General features: G+C 33.7%; 1 protein-coding gene across 1 annotated transcript; it reads right to left on the bottom strand.

The window, feature by feature from the left end:
• Positions 1–1028: 1028 nt before the first annotated feature.
• Positions 1029–10168, bottom strand: LOC105337287 (1-deoxypentalenic acid 11-beta-hydroxylase). The gene is made up of 9 exons (XM_034482609.2): positions 9933–10168; positions 6570–6690; positions 6233–6333; positions 4715–4856; positions 4124–4218; positions 3625–3730; positions 2195–2279; positions 1480–1678; positions 1029–1258 (listed from the first exon to the last, which is right to left on the bottom strand). The coding sequence occupies exons 1-9, from the start codon at positions 10074–10076 to the stop codon at positions 1145–1147; spliced, it is 1107 nt and encodes a 368-aa protein (XP_034338500.2). The 5' UTR covers positions 10077–10168; the 3' UTR covers positions 1029–1144.
• Between the last annotated feature and the right edge of the window lie 2992 nt (positions 10169–13160).

Here is a 13160-nt window from a genome sequence, read left to right as displayed (position 1 = left end):
TTGTAAGTTTGATAATTGGAAATATATTAATATTTTCATGAAATTTTATGCTATCAAAATTTGAGAATCGTGTACCTTTTTCAATTGAGCATACACCAAATAATAAGTAAGTAGAACGAAGCTTCAAGATTATTAATATCATGGCCTAGAAACACGAGGGGTAAAAAAGATGTGGAACATAGTTTTTTTTGTTTTGCTTTTGTTTTTCATATCATTTATAATAAATTGTATTAAAGAAATCTTAGAAATGTTGAAACATTGGATTTTATTCTAATGCTCAAGATAGATAAGCGCAAATATTTACACAAATACTTTCTGGTCTTGCATATGTATTTATATCAAAATGACACGAAGTAGCAGTTTTAAAACAAAAGGAAATTTATTTATCAATTGCTTTTGTAATATCTATTTGTCATTTCTATCCAAAATGCGTGTAGTAAAAATTAGACCTTTATTTATCACTCCATGCGTCAATTTCTTTGTTTGGCCAACAAACATTTAAGATTCACACGATGTTACTTTGATTACTTCATACACTAGGAAGTGTGTAGAGAGTGAGTAGAAATTTATTAATAGCTGCATGGGAGGTGGGGGAGGGGACAAGAGAGTTCGAACAAGAAATATATCAATATTTGGAGAATAAATAACAAAATATTGTTGAATATTTTTTTATTTATGTAACACTTTTTTTCATAAATTATGATAATATAAAACCATGATGAAATAAACTGTAAAATAATGTAAAAAGGAATATTTCTGATTAATTTTAGTTTTGATTGATTTTGTTTGGTTTTTTTTTTACAATTTTTTTTATTGTACTTTATATTAGACTTGTTACACCTGTATACATTGTATAAAACAAATTATTGACTTTTTAATATTGCAAACACAATCTTTATGAAATATTAAATCATTAATTATGTAAAAGATTTTAGTAATACAAGTATGCTTCGATTTTTATTCGATGAACAGATTGCATAATTTTTAAACTCCGGAAAAAAGAATACCCTGCTTTTCAAAGGTGATACACTGGAGCAGGCATTATTTAGAGCTGTCAACTTGTTATATTTTAAAGTCAATACAAGTATGCAAAAATGATTCAAAAAGGATTTTCACTAACATAGAATATTGCCAAGTTTATACGTCACTTCCTCTCTGCGCGTTCATGTGCGTCAGTGTGCGTATTCATGTGAGTAATTTGCCATTTTTTCATCCAGGGACCTTGGATCGTGGTGTCAAACTCTTCGTCGACTATCACCTATAATAACAATAAAACATTTGTAAATTACAATCTTGTTTTCCTTCATTTTTATACATGTACTGTCATTATTAATGACTCATTAAGAGTCCATAACGGTACTAGATTTTTTAAAAATGTATGTAAGCCCTTAGCCCCCCCCCCCTCCAACACTATACAGCAATGCTATAAATTCATGTCAACGTGCATGTAATTGTGATTCTCGGTATTAAGCAACTTACGTCCACGAATCCCTCGACTGACTTCTTCTGGACGGTGGTCCTATCCACCGACTCGAATTTTTCCCAGTCAGGCTCCACATTTTTGCCGTCTTTGCGTAGAAGTAGACCGTCTTTGAGGCCATATAGTCCAAAGGGCTGATCCGGTCGCTGCCATCTGAGATCTAGGGCCCAGCGGATTTGGTTGGAAATGTTTGGGAGACTATGAGAACATTTAAAATGTTGTGGTAAATCTGCAGATTTTGAAATTCAATGAAACTGACACCATATCTTGTAAAGTACTATAAAAGTACTTGTAATATAGAGTGCCATCAACCGCACCCTAATGTGAGTGATTGGAGTAATTACAATTGAATAAGATCATATTAAGCTCTGTGGAAATCTTTCTAAACCTTAAAAAAGCTTCGAACTCGACATCTAATTTCCTGTTGATTCTACGCCTATGAAATGTATCACTCCCTGGATATACATGAACATACATGAATGAAGGTCGAATGACATGTCGTAAGGGTTTTTGATCTCATTGTTTAGAAGCATTGCGTATTTTATATGTCAAAATCGGAAATGATCTAAATAACATCTCTGTGGTAAATCCTTCATTAATGTAATCCACAGCTAATGAAAAACGGTAACGACTGAAAAGTGATAGCACAAAAATATCTTCTTGAATAACGAATTAACGTTATTATTTCCTTAAGATTATTATATTTGCTCAAACCTTCGATGGGGGGTCAGGTTGTTAAACAGCAGCATTCCTCCGTAGGGTACTGGACATGTGATTACGTCATTGTCCATGTCCACTCCTGCAAATCATGTAAACAAACGCATAACAAACAAAATATAACTCTTGGAAGTGAATTGATATTTCCGTTCACGTCATACTGTGGAATCATCAAATTGCGTGGGGGCCAATTTTTGTAGATTGCTGAAATTTTATAGGTTCGTGGGGACGTCATTTCGAACATTTGGAAATTCGTGGAGGGTGTTAATTCGTGGATGTGAGTTACCCACGAATTCCATGAAATTTGAGCCACCACGAAATCTAATAATTCCACAGTATTCATTTTCAGATCAGGAAAAGCATTCTAATAAAACGCCGTTCTAAAAAAATACTTACAAATATATCATTATCTAAAGCTTGTCAATAAATGACGTACATTTTACTGTGTTAAATTACAGGGGAATTAATGAAAATTAATGTGTCAGATTTCTATACATCGAGTTGATCTGGGTCCAAAATGATCTGCAATTTCTTTATTTATTCAAGAATAATTTATTCTGGTTTTAACGCGGCATTTGGTTGGATAGAAAATTTTTAGTTAAATTTGTATAACCTGGTTTGCACGTCACAAGACACGTCACAATTCACCAACGTCAAATACGTACTAATCCGATTGACGTTACGTTTGAAATTTGAACAGATTGTTATTTTTAAAACTAAAACGCACTCAACATGTACAGTAAATTACAGAAAATTAAATTATAAGATATGAACTCAATATCTACCCAAGTTATACGAGTATAACCTGGATTGGAGCATTTTACGCTTTTTTATAATCCGCTTCACGAATCATAAAGCGTAAACTGTCCCAACCCAGTGTATACTCGTATAACTTGGGTAGACATTGAGTTCACTTCTTAAATAGAGCCATTTTGACATGCTCTTGGACTTTCTTTGTGATTCTTCTACATTTTGCATCAAAACAAGTTTTAATGACGCTGTTTCAAGTGAAATATGCAAAGATAATGTAGGTACAGCACTAGAGACAGACAAATCTCGTTAATTTCAAAGAGCCATGATTCAATAATGAAACAGACAGACTTTAAAAAATCGCATTACTGCACCTTAAGTCCAATGTTTTAATTGCATAAAACACTATAGGGGATCATTTATGAAAGCTACTTTCCACTAGTCTTGTAACTGTATAATTGTTATCCTCAAGCATGTCTTTGTTTTAAAAAAATGTTATTTCAGTTAAGGTTATTTTTATATTCTTTACTGACTATAGACATTTACATCACGAGACATCATAAAATTATCTCAAAAGGATTGTTTCTACGCCAGTATAGATTTTCATGTTTAATGATTTCATTGGTTGATATCGTAAGGACGTAATCCAATCAAAATGTAAATTGATATACGCATACCTAATGTTTTCTTCATTTCTTCTTCCTCTAGCATGACGTACCACGTATTTCCCCAGCAACACTGATGCGTTGCTACGCGGCCGGTGCGATGACCTTTCTTTGCAACCTAATAGTTCAAAACATCAGGAGTACCTTTTCCATTTACCACGTGTAAACGCATTTCATATGTTTAATGCTATTAATCATACACATGATAACATATAAATTCTTTCTTCCATTAGTTTTATAAATAACATTTTGCAAAACCTTTACAGAAGATGTATGATATTGTCATGATTTCATACTAACCATATACTCAGTAACCTCGTGCGTGGATCCAAAAATATTTCCGGTTTGGGGAGGGGGATAAGGGTGGAGGGAAAATTGTGTTTTTTTTTTGGGGGGGGGGGCCTGGTTTTGTTACTTTTTTCATTTTCCTTGTGAATTATATTTGAAATTTTCCGGCTTCAAACCTCTATGAACATTGCAACATTTGGTGTAAATATACGGGAGAGCTTACTTGCATTCCTCCGTTGAATTCATCAGTGTCTAAAAGGGGGATCCACGCAGTAGGTATCAACACGTTGTACGATTGGTTGTCGAAGTATCCACTATCTAGAATTAAAATACATCTAGCATGAAATCTTAAATAAAAGGATCTTACTGAAATAAATGACCAGACTTTGAAATACAAAACCTAAAAAAAAAAATCCAATACAAATTCAGAAATGAACTTTAGTAGGAAACAAGAACATTGTATACAATATACGTAATTAAATCTCAATTTGTAATTATTTGCACTGGCAAGTGCTTTATGGACCTAATGAATAAAACGCGCACACACTTACACATGTACCCACGCATACACAAACACGCGCGTGATTTAATTTGATGTATTGGTGGTATCATGTCATATACTGAGTATATATTTATGATAAAATCAAACATTATCGAGGCAATTCTTTCAAGTTAAATATTAAAACATACTTCTTATGATTTCTTTCTTAACTAAATTCATGTTTGGAAAAAAATTAACGACAAAATTGACATATAAACAATGTATATACAAAGAACATGTACAGTGTAGCAAGTTTATTCCTTAATTATTCACCTTGATGCCAAGGAACAATAGTGGCATTGTTTTTTGGCGTTTTTGTTCTCAGATTCCATACAGGTGACGTAGCAATGTCGGGCCCAATCAGCTGCTCGATGACGTTTAATAACCTGTCATTTGCCCACAGATCTCGGAAAGCCTGGAATCAGAAAACCAACCCTTGAATTAGTCATCCGCAAGTTTCTTTTTTCATCTGATTAAAGGCAAAATTGTACTCATCAAGACGTCGCGACGAATTTTGCAAAATTGCGTTTCAAAAACTGATGTGAAACTTTGACGAATTGTCTATCATATTGATTCTATCATATATAATTTGCCAATGGGGATTAAGACTTCTAGTTATACAAAAGATTGGCGGTTGATCTTTATAAACTAAATTTGTCTCAAAAAGAACTTACAACAAATCTTTCAGGAATTCTTATTGAGGCAAATATGATATAATTTTTTCAAATATCAATCGGCAATTATAGATGTTCTCAGATAACATTTTAATGGCGCTAATAATGTTATGCGTTAGGCTTCTTTTGATATGTTTTGAGCTTTTTAAAAGTTAAATAATATCATTAGCACAATTTATAAGCTGGTTTGTCACTCTGTGTGGGCATATTAATGCATGGCGAGGTGTGAAACAAATGTTCTGATTTTAAGCGAAATTTCGCGGTAAATTTTATTGTTATACTTTCATGTTAAATACTGAAATCTGATTGGTTAAGACGCAGTTAATAATATTTACTATTACCCTCAGCGTTAGCAACGCACTTGGCAACGGGTAACATTAAAAAATGTTACATGCGCGAAAATTATGCGCGTACGGTTCGCTGTAGAATTCACGTTATTCCTATATAAAAGCAGTTAAATTTTCTTAAAAATTTTAAAAAAGACATTCAGTATAACAAAATAAATAGTGCCTGTTTGGGAGGATAACAGTTGAAATTGACACCCCTCGAAAACCATTGTCAACCTCCGCTTCGCGTCGGTTGACAATGGTTTTCTCGGGGTGTCAATTTCAACTGTTACCCTCCCAAACTGGCACTATTTATAAAATATCTACACCAACAGCAAAGAGTTAATAAATTTCGTCATTTTTCTTTTAGAATAGCGATTTAGTGAGTCAATATGTCCACTGTGTGTTCAAAATATGACAGTTCTAGTGAAGCATACTAATATTTCTTGAAAATAAAAGTTACATACTAAAGTGGATGATAATTATCATATCATCCATTTCAACAATAATAAATATCGTAGTAATTATACTTTCAATCGTTTGTTTAAACTCTTGTTTTATCATTTCAATGATTAAATCAAATGCCAGATATTACAAATCCTATCAAATCGCTGGATTCAGTACTCCCATACCAGATACTACAAACAGACCATTTCCTATGGAATGAATTTGGTTAAAATGTTCTTTTACCATTCACCAAAAAAAGTTCAATGTTGCTCAGTCGGTCCACACATAAATTAAATCAAATTAACATACACGGCTCAGTTTCAAAATACAGTATATAATTGTACCTGAGGCAGTTTACCCGTCTTGTGAAGTATGATGTTGGCCCCAGGAAACTCTGCCTCGATTTTTGTCAGCCGCTCAAAAAACCCGAGGTCCTTGTACAGCTCTGAATAAAAAAGTATGTACTTGAGAGAGAGAGAGAGAGAGAGAGAGAGAGAGAGAGAGAGAGAGAGAGAGAGAGAGAGAGAGAGAGAGAGAGAGAGAGAGAGATTCTTCAAGTGCTATGTCTAAAAAAGAATTACACCAGTTTAAAAAGAATGACATTTACCATAAATGTATATTTACATGTAATTGTGGCATAATTCTTTAAGCTAAGGAAGTTGTCATACAATATTTGCTTACTTTTAATTTTGCCAGCGTCGTACAGTTTCTTGGCCAGGTCATCCACTAAAGTGTTAATGGCTTCCCTGACTGGGTCCAGCTCTTTCTTTACGTCGAAGAAATCTTCTATCAAAATGTATCCCTGAAAACAAATCAAAATGTAAGGGACTGCGAGAAGATATTTTGTTAGAATGATAATTGGAAATTTTTTAAAAAAAATCTGAAAGTCATTGGGGTATCTCGTAGAAAAATGACTAGCTCCAGGGGATTTCGCGTTGAGTTCAGTTTGCGTTGAGTTAAAAAAAATGTACTTTTATGCATTTGAATGACCCTTGTCTAACATATTACTTTTTTTATTAATTACATTTATAGTTTATTACATCACCATATTTTCCAATGTCGTTATGTATGCATTTCAAATAAATTATATTCTTGATATTTTCTTTATTGGAAGTGATACTTAAAAAATAAAATATCACTTTTGGACAAATAATAAGCAATTTTGACACTGCATTTCGATATATCATTTCTTAGCCGTGACAAGCCAACTTACCATGATCTGAGGCTGAGGCTGTTTGGAGATGTTAATTAAGCGGGTAGCATACTGAGCTTTCTGCTGTTAGACAAACAAATAGTATATAATTATCTTGTCACTGGGGACAAGTTGGACTTGTTTCATTAGCACTATCTTCCTGTATCATTAATATAACTAAATTCAAAAGGACATTTTTTTTCCCCTAACGAAACCAACTCAATGGAATCCCACCGACTGATCTTCGTCTTCAAGTATTGGAGCTGTTTTTATTTTGTTAATTTCTTTTTCATTTCACCCGAAGTTCAGTTACATTTATCTAAATCTTTGTTTATTAGAATATTGTTTATTTGTTTTTTTAGTGTTGCGGCAGCTTTATGGGACATTAATAAGATTACGAGGAATCTTAAAAAATTAATAACTTTAAAACCAAGCGATAAACTCCGTTACTGTTACATGTAAATGCTGTGTTGGATAAAATGGTATGTTAAGATCTGCGCATGCACGAAAGAGTCATGTTTTCTATTTCCTCACCTTCATTTAATGGAGCACTAAACTAACCCGATCGTAGGCGTCGGAACCGGAAGGGGGGGGGGGGGCTTATTTTGCAAAGTTAGACATAACTATCAGGCACGTAGCAATAGGAAGGGTCAGCTCCCCCCCCCCCCCCTTTTTCTCGCAACAAACATAATTTTTCTTAAGGTGGTATGGGACATCTGTTGATATTAATGTGGATTTAAGTACATTATACATTATAATTGAAATACATTCACCGGTTTAGAATTTTCAAATTTTACAATATTTACCCCAAAAATAGCTTTTTAAAATATTTGGAGGGGTTAAAATTGTACAACCACAGCGGGGTTCGAACTCATGACTTACAGATTCATAGTAAACCCTCTAACCCACTGTGCTACGCTGTTAGGTGACAATATGGGAAAGAAACTACTTAAATAATTACTTTTGGTTTTATCGTCTATTTCGATAAACAATACGTCACAACATGGAAGCGTCCTATACCACCTTAAATTTGCATATAAAAAATTGAAGTATCACAAAGCTGCCCCCTACTTTTTTTTTTAAACGATGAAATGAAATTAAAGGAAATCAAGTTACATTAAGTACTGAATGACATAGAAGATTGAAGTTATATGTATACTACACCACCCCCCCCCCCAACACACACACCCACGGATTAGGAATTTCATGATTTTTGGGAGTTGCGTGTTCTTTTTTTTTGTATTTGATTTTTTTTTGTTTTTGGGTTTTTTTTTGGTTTTTTTTTTATAATGATCAAGATTTATGATGATAAGTTTACCCCCCCCCCCCCCTCCCACTTTCAATTTGCTTCCGACGCCACTGTGAATAATAATTCGTTAAAAAATATATTATGACATGTTTTATTGCATTCGGTTTACCTTTTTTTCTTCTTCTGGAAAACGTGGAGGTTATAATATATATTTCTACATGTAAATAAGATTAAAAAACACGTGCACAAGTATGACAGGGTCAACACTCAACATTATTAAAGACAACGATCAAGGGCCCCGCCAGTCTGATAATCAAAGTTGAGAGACCGCGATAATCATTTAAGTGTACATACACGCAGATAGGCGGCACGTTCTCAGTGCTTGAAGCCTAAATACAATTAATCCAGTCGCGTGATCTCAAAAATATGGTGGCATATCTCTGCCCCTTGTGTGCAAGTTTTTTTTCAATCAAATATGTCGACATGGAAGAAAAATATGTTGACATGCAAAATAATTATGTCAACATGCAACATAATTATGTTGACATGCAAGAAAATTACAATCAGAAAAGAATTATACAAAATCTCAAAAAATCTCAAATATCGCCCACATGTGACATCCAAGATACTAGATGCTACCTTTTTATGTCGACATGCAACTTATTTATGTTAACATGCAAGATAAATATGCTGACATGCAACTTCTTTATGTCGGCATGCAACTTATTTAAGTCGACATGCAACTTATTTATGTCGACATGCAACTTACTTATGTTGACATGCGAGACGAATATGTTGACATGCAACTTAGTCATGTTTACATGCGAGATAAATATGTTGACATGCAACTTATATAAGTTGTATGTTAACATAACTAAATTGCATGTCGACATAAATATGTTTCATGTCAACATATCTATCTTGCATGTTAACATAACAAAGTTGCAAGTCGACATAAATAAGTTGCATGTTGACATAAAGAAGTTGCATGTTGACATCAATAGGTAGCGTATCTAGCATCTTGGATGTCACATGTTGGCGATATTTAAGATTTTTTATAACTCTTATAACTTTTATAATTTGATTGCAGTTTTCTTGCATGTCAACATAGTTATGTTGCATGTTGACATAACTATCTTGCATGTCAACATATTTATCTTGCACGTCGACATAATTAATAGAAAAATAACTTGCACACAAGGGGCAGAGATATGCCACCATACAAAAAGTTTCATTGGTGTAATATGTAAGCGTTAACAGCGCGTCTATGTGTAATTGACAGTATAAGGTGCTTACAGTTTTGATATTGGGTGCTCAAATGCCATCACTGGTGATGACAATTCAAAGATATACATTCTAATGTCGATTTTCCGATAAAAATGTATGAAATTATAATCCTAACGTTAACCCGATCACAAATGTATGAATTTATAACCCAAACGTGTGACCGTACAGGTTTGTGACTGACGATACAGATTGGCATGTATAATGTCTTAGCTTCATTCAATATTTTTATAATTGTTATAACCGAAAGCTACTATTTATATTACATGTGCACAAGACGAAGTAATGTCATAATAGACGGTAGATATTTTTGACGAACCTCTTCAAAGAACTGCTTTACGAGATGTTCAGGAAGTTGCCCTGGTTTTTTCTCTTTGGGTTGGGCCGGCATTGCTTCCTTGTTGAAGCATTCTGGGTGACTTTCACTGGTCATTCCCGGATATTCAAATTCTGTCGAGTCCATCGTGGATGTCTCTAAGTTCTATCTCTCTCTCTCTAGTTACCGACGCCAACTGCCAGCTGTTCCAAGGGAAGACAACTCTAAATTTCACGAGTTTTATAGGTCAAGGTGAATGTTCAGATTTCCAGGCACGTACCAGGATGGGGAGGGTAGACTAATCTAAAGAATCTTGAAAATAAGGGGGGACATTTTCCCTAAATAAAAAATAATGCATGAAAATCCTAATCAGTGTGTTTATGTGTGTGTATCACTATGTGTGTTTGGGGAGGGGGGGGGGGGGGGGTATGCGTAGTATACATATACGTGTATATAGTACCTGTAACTTTTATTTTAACTCTTACAGATGTAGATTTTTATATTTTTACTTTCACATGCTCTCAAATTAGTGGGACCAAGTACATCATAATTCACTTTTTTATTACAAAATGTACAATGTACAGCAAAATTCATTTTACAAATACGTGTATTATAAACATACATGTATAATTATTTGGGTTTTTTTTTCCTAAAAAAAAAATGTACGGCTTAAAAAACCCCAACCTGGACTTAAAACTCAATATGACGCTCTCGTCTTTTCTGATTATATATCAAGAATTTAAAGCCTGTGTTGTATAGCAGTTTTTCTCCCATTGTACATGTAGCCCCAACGCCCAACAAGAAAAAGAGGCTATTTTATAGTAGCCACCACCCCACCAGATGTGGTTAACTTGGTTATAAAATGGAGAAATTACAATGTGTAGCCAGCTTTCCGTGAAAGGAAATCACCTATATTGTACATAGCCATTTTCCCGGGATGGGTGGGTTGGGGTGTGAATACTTATATAGTCACTTTTAAATGGGGGATGGCACACAGCGCCGGCTTATCAATAGATGTGCTATTACATGCAATTCTTTACATGTGTACATGTAATTAATAATTGTCATACATTTAGAACATCATGCAAACGTGGTCATTAAATGGGGCTATTATTACTATGCCGCCTAATAATGTCAGTGTATGTACATGTAAGTGCGTTAGTGTCGTAACCCGTCTCGGATGCTGTTTCAAATACATAATTGGTATAATTAATAGGTATGATAGGCAAATTAAATGCATTAAGAGTACTGCATGGATTGTCATTAGCATTTTTAATCTACCCTCTTTTTTTTACATCAAAATTAAGAAAATTTGGCATTTACCCTGGTAAATATATACAAAATATATATATATTTTACATATAAAATGATAAGCTAATAATGTCATGTTGAACATCATAATACATATCGAACTGGTTATTTACTTATCATCCATCCTCTTTCATAAACTTGTATTTTACATTTATAATTGATGGACATTTGTATCTCACACCCTTAAAATGAGGTATTCAAAGAAATCTATCATAAAGTCATCTGGGCTTTATTGGATTTGATCACGCTCCGACCAAAATTATTACCTCATGATACTCAGAGAGTGATTCGTTATTTCTTCCATAATTTTGAGCAGTTATACGAATAAAATTTGAATATTACGTATGCAAACCCCGCAAACAACAAAACGTCATTTGAATTTGACTGTATTGTATAAAAATTCTACTCGTACATGTCGTGTTATTACAGACAAAGACACTGGAAAATGTATATATTTACATTTATCAAAAGAATCTTCACGGATATTCTTTAAAATTTCCGAGGGAAAAAAATTCTCTGTGGGATTTTAACTAAAACTTTCCACAGATTAAAATCAGGCACATCGTTTATTGCATATGATGTGAAGCTCATTCAAGCCCCTTTTTTAGATTTCAAATCTTTAGATAAAAAACAGTCTGTACAGAAACGCGCCAAAGAGCGTTTTCTCCTGGAACTCGAGTTTTCACTCTAGATACCAACTTCTTGATGCGCACGCACAAATTAAGACGAAAAGAAATCAAAGTACTCATAGTACTGAAAAGCGCTAACCCAGCCTCTGAATGTATATTAAGGATAAACAGTGTATGTATATAACATTTCAGCTTCTGTATTGCCACTATACTGTATTTCCTCATCACTGCGTGACACTCCCTGCAATGATTTTATGCAAGTCCCGTACATTAAATTTCCAATAGCCCGTACGATTCACAATAGCCCTTGCAGTTATGTGCATAAACCCCTGAAACTGGTTCCCTAACCAGTTTAAATGATATATACTTCTGCTCATAGGGGGCGGTTATTCGATGCACCGGAAGTAGAAGTCTAACGACAATAAAGCGCTCGGCTATGCTTAGCGCTTTAAAAATCACTCCATGTACTCTCCAAAATGGAGGTTGTCAATAACATTATGCACCGTAAACTAGAAATTTAAAATTTGGAATGAAAATGAGATGCATAGGTACTTTTCCATGAAATTTTCCTTAAAAAACAACAAAAAATTATATATTACTTCTTGCAATATAATATTTGAAAGTTGTTTTCCCCTTTTTTATATTTAAAGAAAGAAACATCAGATATCGGTAATAAACGTAACTTCAATCATTAAAATAAAAAAAAATTGTAGGTTTAAACTAAAATTAATTTTGACAATTTTTAATTTTATAGAATCAATAAGTTTTTAAATCGGACATAGACACATCATACATTACTTGGTATCTGTACAATGTTTTTGAAAGATTTTTATATGGAATTCGTTGTAAAACAAACAAATGATAAAGTATAAAATTTGTGTTTCAATTTATTCTTTAACTATGCACAGCATATGTGTTTATTTTATAATCACATATGTACTCATCGATATATTACGTAAATTTAAAATCTTGAAGGCGTCTGACGCATCCGTGTCCGCCATGTTGGAGAGTCCTTACCCTATTAGATCGAGAGTCGGACTCGACGTAAACTCGGGTTTAAACTCTCGCTGTTTATCTCAAAAACTCGCAACTAGATACCGTACTCGAGTTCCAAAAGAAAACGCGCAAAGAAATCGTTACTCCATTATGTAGAACAAGCAGCAATTCACTAAATGTAGTACATGTATAGGTTACGTAAGCATTTAGGATCGTAAGCGAATATCGCACGCGAAGAGAAAATGATGTCATATTTGTTCACAAGTTGACTTATTAGCAAACAAGATGAGATGAT

This window comes from Magallana gigas, chromosome 3 (genome assembly GCF_963853765.1).
Source record: "Magallana gigas chromosome 3, xbMagGiga1.1, whole genome shotgun sequence".
Taxonomy (NCBI): domain Eukaryota; kingdom Metazoa; phylum Mollusca; class Bivalvia; order Ostreida; family Ostreidae; genus Magallana; species Magallana gigas.
The sequence above is the reverse complement of the archived record's forward strand: the minus strand, read 5'-3'. Positions and strand labels throughout refer to the sequence as shown.